Source organism: Moschus berezovskii, chromosome 9 (genome assembly GCF_049115385.1).
Source record: "Moschus berezovskii isolate FMDL1 chromosome 9, NW_MosBer_1.0, whole genome shotgun sequence".
NCBI classification, from domain to species: Eukaryota; Metazoa; Chordata; class Mammalia; order Artiodactyla; family Moschidae; genus Moschus; species Moschus berezovskii.
In genome coordinates this window covers 76,451,708-76,478,530 of record NC_142468.1, presented here as the reverse complement: position 1 = coordinate 76,478,530, position 26,823 = coordinate 76,451,708, and the positions used below count along the sequence as shown (strand labels likewise).

General features: G+C 40.9%; 1 protein-coding gene across 1 annotated transcript in view; it reads left to right on the top strand.

Annotated features, from left to right (window-relative positions):
* Positions 1 to 420: 420 nt before the first annotated feature.
* AVEN (apoptosis and caspase activation inhibitor) overlaps positions 421 to 26,823 on the top strand; it is a 195,029-nt gene continuing 168,626 nt past the window's right edge. Inside the window, exon 1 of the mRNA XM_055435556.2 lies at positions 421 to 839. Coding sequence (XP_055291531.2) covers positions 594 to 839 — 246 coding nt within the window. The 5' untranslated portion in view covers positions 421 to 593. The remainder of the gene's footprint in view (positions 840 to 26,823) is intronic.

The window sequence follows — 26,823 nt, the reverse complement described above, 5'->3', positions numbered from 1 at the left end:
GAAGGCTCAGCACAGCTAACCACTAGTGTAATATGAAAGAACATGTTTATTCTATTACAAGTTAATCACTGAAGGGCTGATGCCTGTAAGTTTCAATTGTATATAACGGCCCATCTCATTAGCCTGTCCTAAGGTGAGAAGTAGGAGCTTGGACTTCGGGAATGGGGTGTAGCACTAATATTTTGCTATATACTTTTAAAGACCCTATGCAAACCCACCATATCAATATTTCTTTATTCTTTTCACCAAAAAATGAATTCATATTACATTAACTGTTTATTTTATAATCCATCCTTTTACTTACCACGGCCCCTCCCACAGAAACACCCCTGCCCCTGCCCTGCGGCTCCCACTGGTCAGGCCTTTCCTCTGAACCCTCGGCCCTCCCGGAGCCCCGGCTCGGGCCCCACCTGCCAAGCCCCAGGGCAGCCCCGCCCCGCCGCGGCTGGCTTCCATCCCCAGCCCCGCACCCCGCGCTCGCCGACACCTAGGCCCGGCGCGCGCGGCTCCTCCGTGGAGCTCGTTTCCGGCGGGGCAAGGGCGTCTCTGCGGCGGCCTGCTCCCGCGCGCTCAGCACCGCCGGCGGCAGCCAGATGCAGGCGGAGCGAGGAGCTCGGGGCGGCCGGGGACGCCGACCAGGCCGCGGCCGGCCGGGCGGCGATCGCGAGCGCGAGCGGGCGGGCAGCGGGACCGCCGTAGCGAGAGGTGGCGGTGGCGACGGAGGCGGCCGCCGAGGCCGCGGCCGGGGATTCCGGGGCGGCCGCGGTGGCCGAGGAGGCGGCGCCCCGCGAGGCGGCCGTCGGGAGCCGGGCTGCCGGGGCGCCAGGACCAGCGAACCGGTGAGACGCAACGGCGGGTGGGGTCCAGCGGGGGTCGCAGCCGCGTGGGACCGGGGCTGGGAGGGACCCCTGGGCGAATCGAGAACCGGGAGCGGCGGCCGGGGCGCGCGCCGGCGGGGCGGTGACGGCGCCTGCGCCGGGAGGGCGGAGCGCGGAGGGCGGCGGGGGCGCGCGCCGGGCCGTGCGCGTGGCGCGGGCGGGTGTGAGCGCCTTGCTGCTGGCCTCTCCGCTGGGCACCCGGAGGTTCGGGGCGGAGGGCATCTTCAGCCTACCCAAGGGCTCTTGGCCCAGTTATTAAAGAACCCAGCGGTCGAGGCTGTGGGTCCGCAAGTCTAGGGGCCTCTTGGGTTCGGGTGCGGTGTCAGTGTGATGGGCGGGGCAGCCAGGGCTTGGTCTCCTGGTGCCTGACCTTGCAGAAAAACGTTTATGTTAGTAAGAAAGAAGAGATTTGGGGCTCAGTTTGTTCACTGCCTGTGCAATGCGTGTCACGCAGTAGTCGCATAATAAATGTTTATTGAATGAAAGTATGACCCCGACGGGCTGGACGCTATACTATTTGGGGCCAGGATCAGATGCATAGTTCTCTCTTTTTTTTTAAATAGCGTAGTTCTCTGTTATTATCTATGTATAGGAATCAGAGGTCAGTGGCCTTCATCTGACTGAACTTGCAATCTGTAAATGTTTCAGCAGTCAGGTCTCAATTTTAATAGTATAATTGGCCGTATTCACACATTCATATGGAGAAGGAAATGGCAACCCACTCCAGTGTTCTTGCCTGGAGAATCCCAGGGACGGGGGAGCCTGGTGGGCTGCCGTCTGTGAGGTCGCACAGAGTCGGACACGACTGAAGCGACTTAGCAGCAGCAGCAGCACACATTCATACTTGGAAATGTCTTACAGCTTGAAGCAGGGAATGATTTGGGGGCAGACTTTTACTATACTCCTATTTTAGCTAAAGGAGTTAAATCACTGTCTTTATGAACTATTCTGCTGTTATTTTAACATTTGTAGCACAAAACAGTTTTTATATTTTGAATTCCCATGTGCATAGACTGAAAATTTATTTTTGGTTAGAATTTCCTATTACTGAAGTACTTGTAATATCTTAAGGGCATAATAGAATGTTCCTAAAGAAAGGGGTTGTGTATAGAAAGAGAATTGGAAAAAAATTAAAAAGCTTAAAATTAGGTTTGGCATATTCAACCTTGATTAAGGTAGATAATGAGTAAAATTTGAGAGGTATGAAGAAATTCTTAACTCACCAGGAAATAAAGGAACCTGACCAGTCCAGTGTACACTGTATATATCACATTTTGTCCTTATAACATAATGTATTCAGTTCAGTTCAGTTCACTCACTTAGTCGTGTCCGACTCTTTGCCACCCCATGAACCACAGCACGCCAGGCCTCCCTGTCCATCACCAACTCCCGGAGTTCACTCAAACTCATGTCCATCGAGTCGGTGATACCATCCAGCCATCTCATTCTCTGCCGTCCCCGTCTCCTCCTACCCCCAATCTCTCCTAGCATCAGACTCTTTTTCCAGTGAGTCAATTATTACAACTTTTTTTTAGCAACTTGAAGTTGTTTAAACAACTTTGAGTTCAGTCCCTCAGTCCTGTCGAACTGTTTGCGACCCCATATACGGCAACCTGCCATTCTTCGCTGTCCATCAGCAACTCCCGGAGCTGTCTCAAACTCGTCCATTGAGTGGGTAATGCCATTCAACCATCTCAACTTTATAACAAATTTATTATATGCATATACACACTTTTGGCAACCCATTCTAGTATTCTTGCCTGGAAAATCCCATGGACAGAGGAGCCTGGCAGCCTACTGTCCATGGGGTGGCAAAGAGTTGGACACAACTTAGCAACTAGAACAACAAAACAATATAAATTTTATATGTATAAAATCTTGTTTTTATAGATTAACTGACTTGCTTAAGCTCTTGTAGCTAGTAGTGGCAGAGCTGGGATTTACACCCAGCTGCCCTTGCCCAGGGCTTCCCTGATGGCTCATTTGAGAATCCACCTACAATGCAGGAGATGTGGGTTCGATCCCTGGATTGGGAGGATCCCCTGGAGGAGGACATGGCAACCTTCTCCAATATTCTTGCCTGAAGAATCCCAACAGACAGAGGAGCCTGGTGGGCTACAGTCCATGGGGTTGCAGAGTCAGACACGACTGAGCGACTAAGCACACACAGCCCTTACGTTTTATTTCTCATATTTTTGTGAATCAATTACTGCTTTACTGAGAACAAAGCAGACACTCCTTGGTTGCAGGGATCATGTTTTAACAGTAATTGTAGTTGTGGTCTCTTTGGTATTTGGTCTTCATTGAACTAAACTGAGTAAAATGATAGATCATCTAGAGATGAATAATTTAAAATTTGCACTAATGTAGTAACCATTGTATTAAGACTTCAGGTTTTTATCAAATTTTAGAATGGTCTGGAAAATTCTCTCTCTTACTTTCTTTTAGTATTTTCTCACTTTATAGTTTAAGGATTCAGTGTGTCAGTGAATGTAGATGCTTGGCGTGGTACCTGGGGAGTAGCTGCAGACACTTGCTATCACCATCATATTTTCAGGTAGAGCTGGATGAAGAGAGGTTGGAAAGATTATTCCTTCATTTTGGTTTAGGTTGGTGGCCTCTAAGTCACTTTTGCTTCTCAGGTTCTGAAGTGCTGTTCCTATTTAGGCTTGCTAAGAATACCATTGTTGATGCCTAAAGACTAAATGGGACAGAGTTGGTTAAGCTGCCTCTGACTTCTTGTTCTCATATCCTATGGTGTGTTTGTACCCCAAATGGAGACTCACTGAAATGATTAGAAAGAAAAAATTTACAATAGAGTTTTAGTTTTGTAAAGACCAGGTACCTAAATACTGTCTATTCCCTTTGCTTTCTGCTTTCGACTACTACGGATACATGACTTATAAATGGAAAGCAAAACAACTTCTTGATACGTAATACTCCAGGGTAACTTAGTCATGTTGTGCCTACTAGGCATTTGCTCTTAAATCATTCCTTCTATAGCTGTGAACCCCAAGTCTATGGAGTTTGAGTAAGCATGTCGTAAGGCTACTTATTTTCATTGAATATCTGCTAGAAGGATAATATTGTACTTAATGCAATCATTAACTTAAAAATTCCCAAGTAGTAGTGTTTTCTTAATATTAATCTTTTTGATGAACTAGTAACAGAGAGTAAGTCAAGGCCTGTTGGCAGTCTTTGGAAATTTTTTTTCCCTGTAATATTAATGGTAACTCACATTTATTGAGCACTTAGTTTGAGATCAGAAAACGGAGGCACAGTTAGGAGAGGTTAGGTGACTTACCCAGTATCACTCAACTACCAGATTGCAGAGCCTGAACTCTACCCAGGCATTTTAGCTCTGGACTGACTTTGTGATTCGAAGAGGGGATGTGTGAATCCTTTTCACATATGTATTTTCCTGATGTTTGATATAAGGTTTTAAGGTGACACATAACCATTTTCAATTATTGTGGGTGTCAGATTTCTGCTTTCTTGCTCCATGTTTTTGTCAGTCGCTTTTACTCATTTTTAGATTACTTACGTCCAGTAAAAGATAAGACAGTTGTTTTTGATTGCATTAAGGAGAGTAGACTTGGAGGGTTTTTTTTTGGGATGAAACTTTTTTGCTTTGCAAACAGTGATGTAAATCCTTTGCATGAGTATTCATTAATACTAGATGCTTCCGATGTTTTTACTGCTACTATTTTACTTAGTAAAAGGGAGTTCTCTGACTGGTGTTCAAGCTTGGTGTGAACCGGTAAGAAGAAACGATGGCAAATCACAGTTACTGGCAAAGGCACCTGCTCTTTCGTTGTGGCCGAAGGGAGTTACCTGCATCATGTCAGCCAACTCTTAGAGACTGAGAGCTTATTAAAGCTCAAACTCAAATGACAGCCTCTAGACTGCATTGCTCCTACTTTCAGAAAGCCTGAAACAAATTAGGTTAGAAACTGAACGTGCTTAAGTGTCCCAAAAGAAAACTGCTTTGAGATTAGCTTTTGGTAATCACGGAATTGGCCCTCTCCCCTGCTGCCGCAAACTGCAGCTCCAATCCTGTAACTATTTTGGCATCCTTATCCTTGCTAATGTACTTGATGGAGGTCTGCTTTTCTTGCTGTCCATTGTTTCATTTACATATTTTCATTATCAACACATGCAACTGATCCTCGAAACTTCCTGCTTATAGCCTGCCTAAAAATATTTTGATAAATTATGTAAGAGGTTGTACTTTAACATTTGTAATGGACTTTTACATCAGTGCTTCTGATTGTTTCAGAATATAAAGTTTCCAACATAAATATATACTGAAAACACTATAGTCATTTAATATTCACTATCATTATGTATCTGTTCTTCCACCTTTTTATTTTTTTGGTATTTTTTCTTCCAGTCTGAGGTATAATTGATATATAACTGTTCACGAGTTAAGATGTGCAGCATAATTTGGATCCATACATAATGAAATGTTATCATGATAAGTTTAGTGAATATCTGTCATCTCATATAGATGCAAAATTCAAAAACAAAAAGAAAAATTCCTTATGATGATTTACTCTCTTAACTTTTGTATATAACATATTGCAGTGTTAATTATTTTTATTGTGTTGTACCTTAAGTCCCTAGTACTTATTTATCTTATAACTGGAAGTTTGTATACCACCATCTATTTAAGAACCACATTAATAAACTCTTTAGCAGTAAGAAGATTTATATTATTCCGTATTCTTTCTAACTTGTGTTTTAATTTCACATCTCCCATAGAATTGGGCCCAGTATAATATATTTTTGAACTTGAAAATTTTTTAGTGATGACCCTTTCTGCTTCCTTATAAAAAACTGTGATTTAAAAAAAAATGCAACCATGAGACATAGAGAACAGACTTGTGGACACAGGGTGGGAAGGAGAGGGTGGGATGAATGGAGAGAGTTGTATGGAAAAGTATACATTACCATATGTGAAATAGATAGCCAGTGGGAATGTGCTGTATGACTCAGGGAGCTCAAACCAGAGTTCTCTGACAACCTAGAGGGGTGGGATGGGGTGGGAGGTGGGAGGGAGGTTTAAGCGGTGGGGACATATGTGTACCTTTGACTGATGCATGTTGATGTATGGCAGAAACCAACACAGTATTGTAAAGCAATTATCCTGCAGTTAAAAATAAATTTTAAAAATGCTTTGTAACCTTAAGGTTTGGGTATATGTTTTTTCTTTTAGACTAAATTAAAATCACATTGATTTATAGCAGTATATTTTAATTAGAAGTTATTAAATGTAAAATTTTGTGAATGCATCTCATTTCCCTTAGTGAGTTTAGTTGACTGTCCATGAATGAATATTATTGCTTGAATGAGACAAGATGCACCATCAATTCTCTTCCAAATTTTTGTTTTTGTAGATATAAGTACTGAGAAACACAGTCCTCATAAATTGGTAGATGGGAATGGTTGGGGTTTCATCATATGTGTCACTCAGTGCTTTGAATACCTTTCTGGTTATATGTCAGAATCATTGTTATAAAACATTTGAATAATCTGTCAGCGGACAGCTAGAATAGGTCCCACTTCAATTTTGTTGAAAACAAGGAATTGGAAACTACTTATTTGTGAATGGTCTTTAAAGTTACACTTTCTTAACATCTACGCCTATATTTCAAATTACCTTTTCTTGGGGTTCAGGGAATGCAGCACAGACTGAGAATGGCCGAGAAGAGGCTTCTTTGCCCTCAAGGGCTAAGTGTCCTGTATTTCTTTCTTTCTTTTAAAAAATATTTTTGATGTGGACCATTTTAAAAGTCCTTACTGAATTTGTTATACTATTGTTTCTGTTTTATGTTTTGTTTTTTGGGCCATGAGGCATGTGGGCTCTTAGCTTCCCAGCCAGGGATGGAACCTGCACCCCCTGCATTAGAAGGTGAAGTCTGAACCACTGGCCTGTGAGGGAAGTCCCCATGTCCTGTATTTCCAAGATAGACTGCTCTTAGGAAAGAGTATGGGCTTTGAATATCTGGAACCTGATTCTTTTAAAAACATTGGTGCTCAGAAACCCATTGAAAAAATCTTTATGAACCCCCAGGCCTATGCTTGCTCCATCTGAGGCCTGGGGACTAAGATCACATTACTTAACAAGCTCTGCTTTCTGTCTGGAGCCTGTGTGGAGCCCTGTGAAAAAGGTAATGCCCGGGAATCAGTATGTGAAGACTCTGCTAATTGCAGGACTGTCAGAGGCCCTGTTCAGGATCTCCTCCTTAGGGATGCTCTTCCTGAATATCCCGAACCCCAGCTCCCACTTGGCTCAGTCAGTGCTCCTTGTTTGAGCTGCCTTGTCATCTTGCCTCAGTTCTTGACATTCTGATTTAGACAACCGGGGCTTGCCTTGTTCACTGTTCAAAGTTGGAAAGAAAAATCACAATACTAACTCCCTGCCCCACCCCCCTGCCCGCTTAGTAACATAGTGGGGCTTCCCAGGTGGCACTAGTGGTGAAGAACCCTCCTGCCAATGCAGGAGATCTGGTTCGATCCCTGGGTCGGGAAGATCTCCTGGAGGAGGGCATGGCAATCCACTTCAGTTTTCTTGACTGGAAAATGCCATAGGCAGAGGAGCCTGGCGGACTACAGTCCATGGGTCCCCAAAGAGTTGGACACAACTGAGCACAATACAGTTTATTGCAGTTATTCACCAAGAGGGCTGAGGTAGGTGTGTTTTTGTTCTTCTTTGGTGGTTTTTTTTTTTTTTTTTTGGTTTCTTGACATGTGCAGAATAGTGTTTTCAATTTTCCAGCTTTTGTCAATCTTAGTAATGTTACTGTCTTTGTTTTAAACTACTGCTAGGATGGAAAACGGCAAGCTCATAATTCGAGACTACCAGGCTGTTTCCTGGGGAATTAAGTAGTAAACTATTTCTGTTTCTTCCTGTTTTCTTTACGAAAAGTAGTGATTACTTTTCACAGTCCTGGGTAAGTAGCCTCTAGAGAGGCTGTGTAAATTGTTGGGCCATAACCCCACCGCAGCATGCCTGACTTACTGTTTTTAAGAAATTAACTTAAATGGCTGTGAAGGTGTTTTCTATTCAGATGTCACTATTTTCTGATGCACTTTGGAATACCAACGGGAGAAATAAAGACCATATTGACACAATTATTTCTATTTTATAGAAGCAATGAAGGAGAAACAGGTTGGATCCCTGGGTCGGGAACATCCCCTGGAGGACAAAATGGCAATTCTTTCCAGTATTCTTGCCTGAAAAATCCCATGGACAGAGGAGCCTGATGGGCTACAGTCCATGGGGTTGCAGAGTCGGACACGACTGAGTGACTGAGCACGCATGCACCGATTAACTTATTAGGCACTACATCCATTCTCTTTTGTTAGAGCCATTTGTGTCTGTATATTGAGGTACCAAGAATAAGTTCTTTAATACTTTTTCATTTTTTTTTTGGAGGGAAATAATCAACAACTTCGGTCGGACTATATTCCAAACAGGTGTCATGGGGCATTGCATTGGGAATTGTTAATAGTCTCTCACTTAAAAATTTTTTTTTAAATTTTATTTATTTATTTAAAGTCACTCAGTCATTTCTGACTCTTTGCGACCCCATGGACTATACAGTCCATGGAATTCTCCAGGCCAGAATACTGGAGTGGGTAGCCTTTCCCTTCTCCAGGGGATCTTCCCAACCCAGGGATTGAACCTAGGTCTCCTGCATTGCAGGTGGAGTCTTCAGCTGAACTGCAAGGGAAATCAGTATCTCACTTTTGAGTGAATTATGTCAAAGGATGTTGAGAAATACAGATTGATATGCAAAGATTTATCCTGGTGTTGCAAGGATGCTGTTTTTAGAATTTGACCGACCTAATGTTTGTCAACCTTAAATTAATTAAGACGATTTCTGTAAAGAACAGTACTCCCAAGGATGCTGTTTGTACCATCCATGTCATATCACTGGTATGTACAAATAGAATTAAAATTAGAACATAGGAGATTGATAGAATGAATTCCCTGTTATACCTATTTAATCTTGCCTTCATCTTCCTATTAAGGACAGATACAAATATGTCTTATCGTTAGTACCAAGTCAAACTTATATTGAGGGATAGGAACAACATTTTAATATTAATATATGCAAAGCTTTGGGATGGCAGAACTTTTATCAAAAATTTATGTATACTCTTGGATATATCAGTGCTGTGATTCCTCCATTTCTCTATTTAGCTGTGGAAAGTTACACTGGGAAATTGTCAGTGGATGTATATTCTGAGATAGTCACCAAATTTAGCTGTCTATAGTCTCTGGCCTGAAAGGACCATTAACATCAGCAATTTGGAAAAATGTAAAATACGTAACTAGCCTTCACTCTCAAAGTCTAATAAAGTGTGAATTTCATTTAAGATGTGGATTTAGTGAATCTAAAGTTCACATCCCAGTAGCTGGATTTGCGATATTGAGGACTAGAATATTTCGGTCTCTCTCTTTCTTATTTTTTACTACAAGGTTTATAAAACTTGTCTTTGTTTAATATTTGGGCTAATAAAAGCCTAATCTTATTGTATGCTACTGAAAAAGGCTTAATCCTTGTTATCGATACACAAACCTCAAGTCCTTCTGAAAAACTTATGAGTTCTCTGGGAGCAAAGCTCGATTAAAAAATGAGTATTTTTAGAGAGACAAAGCTTGGCTTCCTTTTTTTCCTTACTGCCCTTCACCCCACTCCCAGGTTGTGTTTTGGCTTGCTGCTGCTTTTTTATGTCGGCAGTCTATGATTTTGTGGAATGGTTTTTATTAAGTTTATTTTTAATTTTTATTGGAGTATATTTGATTTACAATGTTGTGTTAGTTTTAGGTGTACAGCAAAGTGATTCAGTTATACATACACATAAATCTACTCTTTTCCAGATTCTTTTCCCATATAGATTGTTACAGAATCTTGAGTAGAATTCCAGTGCTATACAATAAGTCCTTGTTGTTTCCCTAAGTTTTAAAAGGTATTTTTCTTTTCTTAATGGTCAAGAGAATCATTGAATTAAGACATGACTAGAAAATGTTTTTTTCAGGACGATTATTTTATGTACATTGGAGGGGGAAATTAAGGAGATAAGGCGTTTTTTCATTTTTACAATTTGGAAGTAGACTTAAAATGGAGGGTTTCTAGACAGAGTTGGCAGGTAGTGGGGCTTCAAGTTTGTATCTCATCTGTTTTTGGCGTGGCTTCCTAGGGTCAGGGAGGAGATGGGAAACGTCTGTTGATGTCAGGTTGTCCATGTTGGCAGGGACACCACGGTGATCCCATGTAGGATGGAGTCCCTGAAAGCTCAAGTATTAGAGTGGAATTATGGACAAATAGGAATTACTGTTTTTAGGTGGTAGATAGCAGGACTTTATAGACAAATGAATAGCTAAGGTATAACTTCTTGAAACCTACTAAGTATTCTTATTTTTCCCTGTCTCTCTCCCTTTCTTTCCTTTTTCTCCCACCTGTGTTTTTGTTTTTGCATTTTTCTTTCAGGGGTTATATCTCATGGTGATCAATGTGTTTTGCAGTTTAGCAGACTGGTTAGAATCCTACCTTCCAACCCCCACTTATTAGTTGTAAAACCTCAGGAAAGTTGCATAAACTTTCTAAAGCTCAGTTCCCTTACTATATAGGGTGAATAAGAGTGTCTCCCTTACAAAACTGTAAAGACTGAAATTAGATGAACACAGTCAAAGGTGGTTCTTTTATCTGCATTCACTCTGCTGTCCTCACCCATGCAGTCTTCTCAGAGTATGCAAAGCTACACACTTAGTCACCTACATGAACTTACATTGTCGTTGTTCAGTTGCTCAGTAGTGTCTGACTTTTTGCGACTCCATTAACTGCAGCACGCCAGGCTTCCCTGTCCTTCACTATCTCCTGAAGCTTGCTCAAACTCACGTCCATTGAGTCCGTGATGCCATCCAACTATCTCATCCTCTGTCACCCCCTTCTCCTGCCCTCAATCTTCCCCAGAATCAGGGTCTTTTCCAATGAGTCAGCTCTTCACATCAGGTGGCCGGGGTACTGGAGCTTCAGCTTCAGCATCAGACCTTCCAATGAATATTCAGAATAGATTTCCTTTAGGATTGACTGTTTGGATCTCCTTGCTGTCCAAGACTCTAAAGAGTCTTCTGCAACACCACAGTTCAAAAGCATCAATTCATCGGCACTCAGCCTTCTTTATGGTCCAACTCTCACATCCATATGTGACTACTGGAAAAACCATAGCTTTGACTATATAGACCTTTGTCAGCAAAGTGATGTTTCTGCTTTTTAATACGTTGTCTAGGTTTGTTGTCATAGCTTTCTTCCCAGAGAGCAAGCATCTTTTAATTTCATGGCTGCAGTTACCATCTGCAGTGATTTTGGAGCCCAAGAAAATAAAATCTGCCACTGCATCCACTTTTCCCTCATCTATTTGCCATGAAGTATTGGGACCAGATGCCATGATCTTTTTAAGACTAAAAATGTCCTGGGAGACTTTTTAGTGTTTAATGAGAGACTTTTTTTTTTTTTTTGAAGCTGTTAACTTGGGATTGATCACATATGTTAGAATATGTTAAGTAGGCAAAAGCTAATGATTTTTAATTATTTAGTCAAATATATTTTATCATTTTATGAGGCTATTTTCATGATTCTTCTGAAGATTTTGGCTCCTAATTTAGGTCATATTTTTTAGAACATCCTGGATGACACTCATTTATGTGTGACTGATGCACACTACATCATGGTTTCCATTATGTGATTTTTTCAATTCTAAACTCATCTCAGATTTGACCTTTTTCAACATGCCTCCCCATGTTATCAAAATCAATCTGTTACCTTTCCTTCTCTTTTGTATCAGAGAAAAATGTATCTTCTAAGACCAAAAGTTCTACCTATTCTTTTAAATAACAGAAAAATACCAAGAAGAAAATAAAAATTACCATGGGGCTTTCCTGGTAGCTCAACTGGTAAAGAATCCTCCTGCAATGCAGGAGACCCTGGTTCAGTTTCTGGTTCGGTAAGATCCCCTGGAGAAGGAAATGGCAACCCACTCCAGTATTCTTGCCTGGAAAATCCCCGTGGACGGAGGAACCCAGCAGGCTATAGTCCATGGGGTTGCAAAGAATAGAACAGGACTAAGCATGGTAATATCACCACCCAGATATAACCACTGTTTAACATTTTGATGTTAAATGAAACTGGAAAGATGTCATGATAAGACGTTTAAGGAAAAAAAGATAATAGGTATTTACTGGACAATTATAAGATATAGACATGCATTTAAAATATCCTAAAAGAGTATGAGAAGAGGGTTTGTAATTTGGATAAGATTTTGGAATGACTGAATGTTTCTACCTGCTGTTAAGCACTCTGGCTCTGAGGTAGTTCAGTGCACCTCCCTAGCAATGTTTTTTTTAAGCTTTAATGAGTATCAGAATCATCTGGGATGCTCTGTAAAATAATAAAATACCACAGTCTAGAATCTATATTTTTAGCAAGTATGTAGTATGATTTTATTTTAGGGTCCTTAGTCTGTACAATCCATTGTTCTAGAGCTTTTGAATAATTTTAATTACATAAGGTTCATTTGGAGAAGGAAATGGCAACCCACTCCAGTGTTCTTGCCTGGAGAATCCCAGGGACGGGGGAGCTTGGTGGGCTGCCGTTTATGGGGTCGCACAGAGTCGGACACGACTGAAGCGACTTAGCAGTAGCAGCAGCAGCAAAAGAGTATGAATGCATATCAAGCTGCTAATCTATGTGGAGTGAGGAAAATAGAGTTTGTGGAACTTGATCGTTCCCTTCATTCAGTTTTTTTTATAGTTGTGTGTTATTAGAAATGTAAATACATGCCATTTTGGAGAGGATTCTACAAATGAACTTTGATTAGAAAATGAGATGAGTCAGGTTGGCAAGAGGGTATGCATTTACAGATAACAGGGGTTATCTTTGGGCGGAAGGACTGTATAGTGTCATGCATCATACAGAGGGCTTCCTGTGGAAAGAGGATCACTTTAGCTTGGACAGGTTATGTTCTTGTCTTTTTTCCTATTTCTCTCTCTCTACATATACACACACTGTTTTGTTCTTTTCTTAAAGATTTCTTGAATCTTTCAGAGTAAATGGTAGACATGATGTCCCTTTACCCCTAAACACTGCAGTTGTATTTTCTAAAAGCAAGGCAACCCCATATATAACATTAGCACAATTATAAAAATCAAGAATTAAACAGTATTGTACAATACTGTTATCTAGTCTTATTGAGATTTTTCCAGTTGACCCAATAATGTACTTTATTAGGCTTTGAATCTCAAGGGAATAACATACAGATGTAGGACAATTCACTATGGCAGTTACCGTGGCATCCTCACTAGTCTATTTCTGTTAAGTGGATGGGTTCTCAGTTGCCTGTTTCCTGCTGTTTTTTATTTTTATTTTTTTTTCAACCTCTACACTGTTCATTTTACAAGTTACTTGAAATTCTTTTAGTACTTCTTTTCTACCTGAGTTAGCCATAATTGATTTCTACAGTTTGCAACCCAAACTTTATCTTTTTCGCACTTTTTCAAAATCTTTTTCATCTTCACATGCTCAGTTCATTAAAAGTCACCTTTTTTTTTGTGAAGCTTCTAGTTTTCATCAGCAGTTTTATGTTGTAAATAGAGCACTTAGTATTCATCTTCATTTTATTATAGTCAAGTATTTACTTGTGTATTACTGTCATTAATGGTAAGCTACTTGAAGGCTGGGACATGATATAGCATTGTGATGTCTGGACAAGTAGAGTATTTATAAGGTAAAAGGGGCAAGCTAGAGAGGTAATAAAAACAGCACCCAGTTGTGGGTGTGACTGGTGATGGAAGTAAAGTCCGATGCTGTGAAGAGCAATATTGCACAGGAACGTGGAATGTTAGGTCCATGAATCAAGGCCAATTGGAAGTAGTCAAACAGGAGATGGCAAGAGTGAACATAGACATTTTAGGAATCAGTGAACTAAAATGGACTGGAATGGGTGAATTTAACTCAGAAATGGAGTAGCCATCATAGTCAACAAAGGAGTCCGAAATACAGTGTTTGGATGCAATCTCAAAAATGACAGAATGATCTCTGTTCATTTCCAGGGCAAGCCATTCAATATCACAGTAACCCGGTGGCTTAGAGGGTAAAGCATCTGCCTGCAATGCAGGAGACCCAGGTTCAATCCCTGAGTCGGGAAGATCCCCTGGAGAAGGAAATGGCAACCCACTCCAGTATTCTTGCATGGAGAATCCCATGGATGGAGAATCCCATGGATAGAGGAGCCTGGGAGGCTGCAGTCCATGGGGTCGCAAAGAGTCGGACACGACTGAGCGACTTCACTTTCACTTTCTTTTCACTTTCATACCCCAACCAGTAATGCTGAAGAAGCTGAAGATGAACGGTTCTATGAAGACCTACAAGATCTTCTAGAACTAACACCCAAAAAAGATGTCCTTTTCATTATAGGGGACTGGAATGCAAGGATAACAGTTTTGCCAAGAGAATGCCCTGGTCATAGCAAACACCCTTTTCCAACAACACAAGAGAATACTCTACACATGGACATCACCAGATGGTCAATACTGAAGTCAGATTGATTGTATTCTATGCAGACAAAGATGGAGAAGCTCTATATAGTCAGCAAAAACAAGACAGGGAGCTGACTGTGGCTCAGATCATGAACTCCTTATTGCCAAATTCAGACTTAAATTGAAGAAAGTAGGGAAAGCCACTAGATGATTCAGTTATGACCTAAATCAAATTCCTTACAATTATACAGTGTAAGTGATAAATAGATGCAAGGGATTAGATCTGATAGAATGCCTGAAGAACTATGGACAGAGGTTCATGACACTGTACAGGAGGCAGAGATCAAGACCATCCCCAAGAAAAAGAAATGCAAAAAGGCAAACTAGTTGTCTGAGGAGGCCTTACAAACAGCTGAGAAAAGAAGAGATGTGAAAGGCAAAGGTGAAAAGGAGAGATACATCCATTTGAATGCAGAGTTTCAAAGAATAGCAAGGAGAGATAAGAAAGCCTTCCTCAGCGATCAATGCAAAGAAATAGAGGAAAACAATAGAATGGGAAAGACTAGAGATCTCTTCAAGAAAATTAGAGATACCAAGGGAACATTTCATGCAAAGATGGGCATTATAAAGGACAGAAATTGTATGGACCTAACAGAAGCAGAAGATATTAAGAAAAGGTGGCAAGAATATACAGACCTATACAAAAAGATCTTCACGACCCAGATAATGACGATGGTGTTATCACTCACCTAGAGCCAGACATCCTGGAATGTGAAGTCAAGTGGGCCTAAGGAAGCATCACCACTACGAACAAAGCTAGTGGAGGTGATGGAATTCCAGTTGAGCTATTTCAAATTCTGAAAGATGATGCTATGAAAGTGCTGCACTCAATATGCCAGCAAATTTGGAAAACTCAGCAATGGCCACAGGACTGGAAAAGGTCAGTTTTCATTCCAATCCCGAAGAAAGGCAATGCCAAAGAATGCTCAAACTACCACACAATTGCACTCATCTCATATGCTAGTAAAGTAATGCTCAAAATTCTCCAATCCAGGCTTCAACAGTACATGAACTGTGAACTTTCAGATGTTCAAGCTGGATTTAAAAAAGGCAGAGGAACCAAAGATCATCGAAAAAGCAAGAGAGTTCCATAAAAACATCTAATTCTGCTTTTATTGACTATACCAAAGCCTTTGACTGTGTGGGTGGATCACAACAAACTGTGGAAAATTCTGAAAGAGATGGGAATACCAGACCACCTGACCTGCCTCCTGAGAAATCTATGCAGGGTTAGGAAGCAACAGTTAGAACTGGACATGAAACAACAGACTGGTTCCAAATTGGGAAAGGAGTACATCAAGGCTGTATATTGTCACCCTTCTTATTTAACTTATATGCAGAGTACATCATGAGAAACGCTGGACTGGATAAAACACAAGCTGGAATCAAGATTGCAGGAGAAATATCAATAACCTTAGATATGCAGATGACACCACCCTTATGGCAGAAAGTGAAGAACTAAAGAGCCTCCTGATGAAAGTGAAAGAGGAGAGTGAAAAGTTGGCTTAAAACTCAACATTCAGAAAACTAAGATCATGGTATCCAGTCCCATCACTTCCTGGCAAATAGCTGGGGAAACAGTGGAAACAATGACAGACTTTATTTTTTTGGGGGGGGAGGGGCTCCAAAATCACTGCAGATGGTGACTGCAGCCATGAAATTAAAAGACACTTGCTCCTCGGAAGGAAAGTTATGACCAACCTAGACAACATATTAAAAAACAAAGACATTACTTTGCCAACAAAAGTCCATCTAGTCAAAGCTATGGTTTTTCCAGTAGTTATGTATTGATGTGAGACTTGGACTATAAAGAAAATTGAGCACCAAAGAATTGATGCTTTGATGCTTTTGAAATGTGGTGTTGGAGAAGACTCTTGAGAGTCCCTTGGACTGTAAGGAGATCCAACCAATCCATCCTAAAGGAGATCAGTCCTAATATTCATTGGAAGGACTGATGCTGAAGCCGAAACTCCAATACTTTGTCCTCCTGATGCGAAGAACTGACTCATTGGAAAAGTCCCTGATACTGGGAAAGATTGAAGGCGGGAGAAGGAGACGACAGAGGATGAGATGGTTGGATGGCATCACCAATTCAATGGACATGACTTTCAGTAAACTCCAGGAGTTGGTGATGGACAGGGAGGCCTGGTGTGCTTCTGTTCATGGGGTTGCAAAGAGTTGGACACGACTGAGCGACTGAATTGAGAGAGGTAGTGTGTTTTTAGATGGTGCCATTTGGGGAGTTCAGGTCAGGAGAATTCTTTATGTTTCATTTGCCTTTGTTAGGCTATTTGAAGTATCCTTCTTTTGGTGGTTGAAAGTTTAGTAACTAAAAAATTACTGCTCTCCCAAGGGCCAGATCTATACAACAGCTTTAAATCGCATTGGATTTTATATTTTCCTTGTTCTAAATATTTAAACTTTCCAGTTTGAGCAAACAACAGAGTTTTTAAACTATGAGAATAAAACAGGAATTATAGTATCCAGGAGTCTTATATAGCACCCGGTTTTACTATTTTGTTCTCTATTTATGTTAAAATTATTTTTAAAATTATTTATGTTTTAAACTCATTTGTTGCATGTATTATTCAAACTTGATTCTTAATTTTGTTTACACTTTGAAGTCCTGCCACTTTTACCTTTGCCATTTTTTGGTTAGTTATTAAATATTAGAGAAGTTATTTTTTAAAGCTATCTGATTATATAACCTTGGTCCAGCAATTCCACATTTAGCAATTTCTCTTACATATGTGTCTGAATAGTTAGCTTATGTAAATAGATGATTGTTGTTTGCAACATTGTTTAAAATAAGGACAATCTAGAAACAAGTTCCTAAATCTCTGTGAAGAAGGACTGGTTATGTTATGTCCATGCAGAGATTACCAGCAGCTATTAAATAATAGGATGGATAAATGTCTAATATTAAGGGAAAAGGTTACTTCAGAAAAGTAAGTATAGTATTACTACATTTGTGTAAAAAGAGGATATTCATACATAGGCATAGAATGGAAGGCTATACAGGAAACATGTAGTGGTTATCTTTTGGGAATAAGACTAGTAGAAAAAGAGGATTTTCCTTTGTATCTTGCTGTTCAGTTCAGTGGCTCAGTCATGTCCGACTCTTTGAGACCCCATGAACCGCAGCATGCCAGGCCTCCCTGTCCATCACCAACTTCCGGAGTCCACCCAAACCCATGTCCGTTGAGTCGGTGATGCCATCCAACCACTTCATCCTCTGTCGTCCCCTTCTCCTTCTGCCCTCAATCTTTCCCAGCATCAGGGTCTTTTCAAATGAGTCAGCTCTTCACATCAGGTGGCCAAAGTATTGGAGTTGCAGCTTCAATATTAGTCCTTTCAGTGAACACCCAGGAGTGATCTCCTTTAGGATGGACGGTTGTATCTCCTTGTAGTCCATGGGACTCTCGAGTCTTCTCCAACACCACAGTTCAAAAGCATCAATTTTTCAGCGCTCAGCTTTCTTTATAGTCCAACTCTCACATCCATACATGACCATTGGAAAAACCATAGCCTTGACTAGACAGACCTTTGATGACAAAGTAATGTCTCTGCTTTTTAATATGCTGTCTATGTTGGTCATAACTTTCCTTACAAGGAGTAAGTGTCTTTTAATTTCATGGCTGCAATCAGCATCTGCAGTGATTTTGGAACCCAAAAAATAAAGTCTGACACTGTTTCCCCATCTATTTGCTGTGAAGTGATGGAACCAGATACCATGATCTTAGTTTTCTCAATGCTGAGCATTAAGCCAACTTTTTCACTCTCCTCTTTCACTTTCATCAAGAGGCTCTTTAGTTCTTCACTTTCTGCCATAAGGGTGGTGTCATCTGCATATCTGAGGTTATTGATATTTCTCCCAGCAATCTTGATTCCAGCCTGTGCTTCCTCCAGCCCAGTGTTTCTCATGATGTACTCTGCATAGAAGTTAAATAAGAAGGGTGACAATATACAGCCTTGATGTACTCCTTTTCCTATTTGGAACCAGTCTGTTGTTCCATGTCCAGTTCTAACTGTTGCTTCCTGACCTGCATACAGTTTCTCAAGAGACATATCTTTTGGTAGTATTTGAATTTTTATTTTGTTGCCATGAACAGGCATTACTCATATGAGGAAATAAACAAATGAAACATCAATTTAACTAGAATTACTTTTTCAGAGTAGGTTTTCAAAGTCATCCTTACATTAAAATGATGATCAGAACCTCCCTATTTTGGAGGCTGCTGCTGCTGCTGCTAAGTCACTTCAGTCGTGTCCGACTCTGTGTGACCCCACAGATGGAAGCCCACCAGGCTTCCCTGTCCCTGGGATTCTTCAGGCAAGAACACTGGAGTGGGTTGCCATTTCCTTCTCCAATGTGTGAAAGTGAAAAGGGAAAGTGAAGTCTCTCAGTCGTGTCGACCCTTAGCGACCCCACGGACTGCAGCCTACCAGGCTCCTCCATCCATGGGATTTTGGAGGCAAGCAGTATTAAATGCGATTTTATAGATGAAGGAATTAGTAGTTTGGTGAACTTTAGGCCGTTTAAGTAATAGAGCCACGTAGTTTGTGGTGGGTTGAATAATTGAACTTGAGGTTTGTAACGTCTAGGATAAGAATTTTTTTTTTTTTTTGCTGTTTCTTATGAATGGTTAAAATAATGAATTGTGAATTGTTTTTTCCCTCTTAGAAGAGTTATGTATTTTTCATGCTTCCCTATCAAGCATATATATCTTTCTTTTATATTATAGCAAATAGGCTACATTGAATTTTAGTTTATCCTTTAGAGCTTTATTAACTTTAGCTTTTGTAGTTTATTCTGTATGTATCTTATTGCTCTTAGAGATAGCAGAAGAGAGGGTAGTAAACTGTGAGGTTGGGAATTTAAGATTTTCACCAGATGAAACAAATGGAGGTTTCTGCCCCAGTATCCTTGGTCTAGGGGTGTGGCTTTACCACACTGTACTTCCCAGGCTGTAAAAAGCCTTGCTTCCATCCCCCAGATTCCAGTTCCTTATTTATAAGGGATTCTAAGTGACCTCCTGTGCTGTGTGATATTAAAAAGATATCAAAAGATATTGAAAGAAAAAACTGGGAAACTTTTGCATCCCGCTTCCCTTCCCTTCTCAGTTTCTTTTCTTTCCAAAACTGGGATGTCTACAGCAAACAAATATTAATCTATTCTCATTCTCTCTCACTTATAAAACATTTAAGTGTGAAAATCATATGAGACCACTCAATTTTAGAATATCATCAGTATAGTTTATAATCAATGAAATCATCCTGTAGCTTAAAAATCATGATAGATTGAGATGTGCTCTGTAAGTCCCCAATCTGGAAGAGCAGACTGCTTAAAAATGACTGAAACGGTGATGCTTCATTTCTCTTTACAAAAGTTAAAGGATTTTTTTTTCAAATAAGAAGTGAATAATAGAGATAAAAGTGAATGTGTAAGTGCTTTTTGGCCTAATCAAATAAAGAACAGCTGGGCCATCTGTCAAATGCAGGTTGAACTAGATGTATGAACTCCAAGGCCCTTGTCTGGCTCCAAAACAGCAGTGAAAATAAAATTTCAGGCCACACCAGGTATCATTTGCTGCACCAAATGTGTGTCTGCTCAGAGCTGACATGAAACCAGAAGCCAAAGCAATTTTAGCCTTGAACAGCAGGTGGGGTAAGCAGTCCACCATTTTTCCAGATGGGAGTAACATTCATTTTCATACGGATTGAATAACCTTGGAATGCGTGCAAACCTGAGTGTATTCAAACCTTAACTGAGTAAATCAGAACAACAGCAACAAAATCTCGATTGTGATTATAATTCTTCACTCCTCAGTTTTGACTGTTTCTTAGATTGTTGATATTATTTCAAACCAGATTGAGAATCTAAGAAATGATATACACTCATCATTTTGTGTTTCTCCTCCCCATGTTTTGTTAGACTAGTACAGTCTTAAACATAGAGGAAAAAAGAGTGGGAATCAGAGAAACAAAATGTAGGAGAAAAATCTTCTTTTGATGTTGGAGTTTCTGATCTCTTTTATGTGTGAGCTTTATCTCTGATCTCTGGTGCATGTCATGGCTAAGGGTAATTCGGGCAAGGATGATGAGCAAATGTGTGAGTTTAATATGGTGCTTTATTTATCCTTAACATAGGTTTTCTAGATGAAAAATTTGACTGAAACTGACTTGCAATATGAACTCTAGATCTGGTATGTATTATCATATTTGTGAAATTTCAGTATAGTTTCATTGATTGTTGGCATTAGTGGCTTAGAGTCAAGGTAGAGCTTACAGAGTAAATTTTTTAGAATAAACAGCAAACTGGGAGTTCGTTTCTTTTGAGTTACGTGCCTCTTCTGATACATGGACTTTTGTTTACACTACTTCCTTCATTTTCTGGATTGTACAAATTGAGTTTATATTTGCAGTTTATGTATACAGTGGCTTTTGGTGTCTTAGCCATCTGTATTTCCCACTTCCAAAGCTGGTATATCCTTAAAAACAGATTTATTTTAAAAGAACAAATTAAAGAGGCATCTTTCTTTTTTTAGTGTAGGGACTGACTGTATATGTTGTATAAACACATATGTTGGCCTGTGCCCCTCTGTATATCTACACATATATTAGCATGTTAATAAATATATGTTGATTATTAATATACTATTTGGAAGCTCTTTATAGTCCCAGTTTTTGGTTTCTTAATTTATGTGACTTATGTGAATTTATGTAATTTGTGTTTTCCCTAATGAATATTTTCTGGGCAAAATATATTCCTTTTTTGCTTCTTGACCTAAATAATGATTACTGATGATGCTGTGAACTGAATGTTGCTGTTCCCCCAAAACTGATATGTTGAGGCCTTAACCCTCAAGGGGTGGCATTTGGAGACAGGGCTCATGAGGAGGTGATAAGTCGTAAGGGCCGGGCCCTAATCTGATCGAGCTGGTGCTCCTCAGGAAAGGAAGAGAGACCAGAGCCCTCTCTTCTTGACTTGTGAGGATACAGGGAGAAGGCAGGCATCTAACCAGCCAGATAGGTCCTCACCAACTTGAGGACCTCACACGGTCTGCTGCCACCTTGATCTTGCACTTCCCAGCCTCCAGAACCATGAGAGATAATTTTCTGTTGTTTAAGCCACACAGTCTGTGGTATTTTGTTTTGGCAATCTGTATCACTAATACAGATGGTTTTCTAACCATAAATAGTTTTATATTGGTTAGTGTGAAGACTTCAGATGAAATAGATTAAGAAACTGATGGGAATTTTAATGCAAACTAGGACCACTTGACTGTTTCTGAAATTAATAGTGCAGTCTGCTTTTTGTTGTAGCTTACATCGGTTCTTTTAGTTACTGATCTTTAGATTCTCTTATTTGCGATTGTTTACTTTGGTCTTCCCTTGTGGCTCAGCTGGTAAAGAATCTGCCTGCAATGCGGGAGACCTGGGTTCGATCCCTGGGTTGGGAAGATCCCCTCGAGAAGGGAAAGGCTACCCACTCCAGTATTCTGGCCTGGAGAATTCCATGGACATGAATCGCAAAGAGTCGGACACGACTGAGCGACTTTCACTTTCACTTCATATGCAAATGACACCTTTTCTCCCCTTTAACTGGCCTATGGTAAAGATGCCATCTGATACTGGGTTAAAAAAGTCTTTACTGTTTAATTCAGGAGAGTTCTTTTTAGAGGCAGCACATTCCTTTTAGTTGTTTCTGTAACAAATTACCAAAAACTTAGTGGTCTAAGACAATATAGATGACTATCTTATGGCTCTGGAGTCCCACTATGGGTTTCACTGAGCTAAAATCACAGGGCTGTGTTCCTTTTTGGAGGCTCCAAGGAGAATGCTTCCTGCTTCTAGAGGCTGCTTACGTTCCTTGGCTCTTGGCTTCTTTCTCTGTCTTCGAAGTCAGCAACATAGCATCTTTCTGACTTCTGTGGTCACATCTCTTTCCCGTTCTCTTTTTTCTGCCTCCCTCTTTCACTCTTAATGAATTCTTGTGATTACATTGGGCCCATCTGTATGTTCCAGAGCAAACTCCCTATTTTAGGATCAGCTAATTAGGGCTCAGAGGTTAACGCGTCTGCCTCCAGTGCGGGAAACCCGGGTTCGATCCCTGGGTCGGGAAGATCCCCTGGAGAAGGAAATGGTAACCCACTCCAGTATTCTTGCCTGGAGAATCCCATGGACGGAGAAGCCTGGTAGGCTACAGTCCACGGGGTCGCAAAGAGTCGGACACGACTGAGCGACTGAACGGGAACGGGACGGGAATTAGCAACCTTAATTCCTATCTGCAATCCTAAGGCCCTTTTGCAGTTGTACCCAAACATATTCCTAGATTCAGGGTCTTAGGACATGGACATCTTTGGGGAGCCATTATTCTGCCTATCACAGGCAGAAAGTGATATATTTAATAAAGTATAAGAAAATTTTACTTGGAAAATTGTTAGTTCTTACCTTTCAGCCTATGTTTTCTTGGAAGGATCGTGGTATGTATTTCTCAGTTGCCTAAACCTGTGTCCTCTTTTGAAAAAAATCTTGTCTGTTCTGTGGTCAATAATAAACATGTTAGCTTTTTTCCCTCTAAAATATTCACATACCCTCCCCCACCCAAGTGTTTGCGCTAAATAAGGTTTGTCACACCTGTACTTAGCCTACAACTGGGCCATTGTTTCAGACTTCTGGAGTATTTTAGGCTCTGGGATGTAATGTTCTCACTTTTGCTTGACTTAAAAATGTCTCGTGTTTGCTTTATTCTTATTACCAGGTCCATTTCTCCATAATAGTAATTATTTGCTGTTGCTGTTGTGAACTTATTTAAAGAAGTAAGCATGCCTAACATTTTCTAAACATGTTCATATACTTAAGAGGGAGGTAGAGTATGGATAGTGCTTGTTGAGGAAAAAGTGGAAGATCTACAATTTGAATTACTTAGTTGATTAGAGGCTGATTTTCAGTCTCATTGTTGTACCAACTGAATAACTCATAGCAGTAGGATAGGGTGATTGCTTTGTTGGTATGTGGTCTCAGAGCATGTATCCTGCAGGGAGATTTTATATAAATATATTTCTTAAAATAGATTTTATAGACTTTTTAGAACAGTTTTATATTTAGAGAAATTAAGAGATAGTATAGAGAGTCCCTAAATATCCCATGCTGTTTTTTCCCATTATTAACATTTCACATTAGTATGGAACATGTGTTACAATTAATGAACCAATATGATTTATTATAATTAACAAAAAATCATGCTGTCAATTCTGTTTTCTAGTAGCAAAGGAATAATTTGGCATTTGAGAACATTATTTATGAACAATAACTTGTGTTTGGGGGGTTGATTAATTATGCTTTATTCTTCTTAAACTCTGTGATTTGACTTCGTATCGGCTTCTTAATCTGTGAAGGCTGACTGTGAAGTGGATTTGAATATTAGGTTTCGCTCTGAGTTTGAAAGTAATATTTTTGGTTAGGACTGAGAATGAGAGATGATCAGATTAAACCTTGCGTTTTTCATGTCTCTGGGTCTCCCTTCCCATCACATTTAGAATAAAATCTGGATTCCTTACCCTGCTTTGTAAGGCTCTTCGTGCTCTGACTCCTTGAACCTCTCAGAGCTTGCTCCTTCACTCTGTAGCCAGGATACTGGCTTCGCTTCTGGTTTTCGAATATAGCAAGATTGTTCTCTCCTGAGGGCCTGACCGTTCTGCCTCTTCACCCCCAGGTCCCTGCATGGCCTACTCCCTCATTTATCTGGTTCTCTGCTTAAATGTCTCTGAAGATGGTTCACTGATGATTCTATATAAAATAGTGCTTTCATTATTCTCTAAACCATTACCCTATTTTATCTTTGTAGGGTCTTATTTGTCACTACCTGAAAGCACTGTGTTTTATGCATGTAGTTATACAAACATTATACATGTGTTTATGTGTTGGTTGTTTGACTCCTACCGTAGAATGTCAGCTTCAAGAGGGCAGGGAATGTTTCATGCACATCAAACAGTACCTGGCATAGTGTAGACTCTCAGTGGATACTTCTTATGTGACCGAATAATAGAGTTTGTATTTAAGCATGGCATTAGAATATTCTGGAAACACTCACGTTTATTTTCTATTAGTATTTTTCTGGTTTTCCTGCTAAAACTAAAGGCACTAAAGGGAGGCTGAGTGTAGCTGAAACCACATCCACTCTCTGGGCTCCTCTCTGCATACAGTCCTCTATTTTCCCATCAGTGAAAAGAGCCAGAAGGAGTTTAAATGCCTCTGCCCAAGAAAGAAGCATCTATCAGAATTTCCAACATTGGCTTTCTTTCTTTTGGGGCCCTTAACAGCCTGAACATGTGTGGATTAGTCTTTCTTAGTCTCTAGCAGCATACTCGGAGAAGGCAATGGCAAGCCACTCCAGTACTCTTGCCTAGAAAATCCCATGGACGGAGGAGCCTGGTAGGCTGCAGTCCATGGGGTCGCTACGAGTCGGACACGACTGAGCGACTTCACTTTCCCTTTTCACTTTCACACATTGGAGAAGGAAATGGCAACCCACTCCAGTGCTCTTGCCTGGAGAATCCCAGGGACGGGGGAGCCTGGTGGGCTGCCGTCTATGGGGTCACACAGAGTCGGACACGACTGAAGTGACTTAGCAGCAGCGGCATACTTGGTGAGCAGCTGTTTACAATGAACAGTTCCCCACCCACCGGCCTCTGTCACCCCATGTGATTGGCAGGGAGCGTAAGAGCCGAGGCCTAGCGTGAGAAGTAGAATAGGACCGTGTTCCAGAGGTCAGCGAGTTCTGGTTTTCTTCCCAGTTTTTGAGGGTATAAGATAAATCGTAACACCCAAGAGGAGAGTGAGAAATGTGCACGAATGTCATGGTTTCATGAGACTCAGTGATGGGCCTCTCTCTCCCCTGGTGATCCTGTCAAGTGGAAGGAGAGAAACAGGCAGCCCTCAGCTCAGGTGTGTGGAATGTCTCATAGTTGAAGAGGTCGAGAGAGCTGCCGCCTCCACAAGCAGCAGCAGAACTGCCGGGAGGACACTCCAAGGTAGAGCCAGTGATGATGTGTGCAGTTCAACACTGTGGACAGGTTACTTGGAGCCTTGGAGAAGCAAAGAAGAGCTGGCAGGTGGCACTGGGGGGTGAAAACCCGCATAAGCAACCTGTATACGGGACCAGGGGTGAGGGTTTCTCAGTGTTTTCTTGTTCTCTCCAGTCTTGAACCTAAGGCAGGCTCTCAGGAGAGCTGTGTCCATGGTAGCTAAAAACCAAGGGGAGTTCCATCTTTTTAACCAGAAGACTAGGAAAATGCAAGCTGGAGCGTATGGGGGGAGGTCCCCTCTTTCTTTTGAATCATGGGTGAATGGGACAGGGCAGCAGACCCTTTGGAGAGCCAGGCTGGCTGGTGATGCTGGCAGCTGAGATAGAAGTCTGTCTTTCTGGCCAGAGGAACCAGGAAACTGGGTTCCTGCAGTCCGAAGAGCATGAGAAAATGTCCGTTTTCTTTTTTTCCTTCTCTTTGTTTTGCTCTCGGCAGGGCAGTGTGGGCAGCTAGAACTCTTAAGAGAAACCCCACCTTTGGGCCAGAGGGTTGGGAGAGTCCTAGAGAGGAGGGAGCTGGAAGGGGATCCTCTCTGAGCATGAAACAGGCAAAGACAGGCTCACTCAGAACTGCACGTGGGGCAGACAGACGGGAAGCAGCAGTGAAGCAAAAACCTTGAGAACTGAGATGACACTGGAACAATCGCCCACAGAGGATGAGACAGAACTTACTGTCTGAAGCTACCAGATTGGTTGCCTAATAAAATGGAACAAACAAAACCATAACGTTCTCCAGAGGATTTTTAACAGGACCCGGAGTCTAAATAGCTTCATATTCAGAGTGTTATTCTACATCCAAAGTTTTACAATATACCAGGAAAACATGACTAATTCTTGAGACAAAAGACAGTTCACAAATGCCAACCCCATAGATGACTCAGATCATGGCATTCTGAGCCAGACTATAAAGCAATTATTATAACCCTGCGCCCTCCATGAATTAAAGTATCTTGACATGAATGGAAAGATAGCCATTCTTCTTTCAGAAGAAACCATAGGAGGAAATGTTTGTGGCCTTGGGTTAGGCAAACATTTCTTAGATATAGCACCAAAAGGATGACATGCAAAAGAAAAAAGATAGCTAAGTTGAACTTCCCGAAAATTAAATACCTCTGCTTTGGGAAGGAGGCTGTTGAGAAAATAGATAAGTTACACAGGGCTATATGGAAAATTGCTGTTCCCTTTCATGCAGTTTTGCTGTGACCCTAAAATTGCTATTAATAAAGAATAAATTCTGTTATTAAAAAATC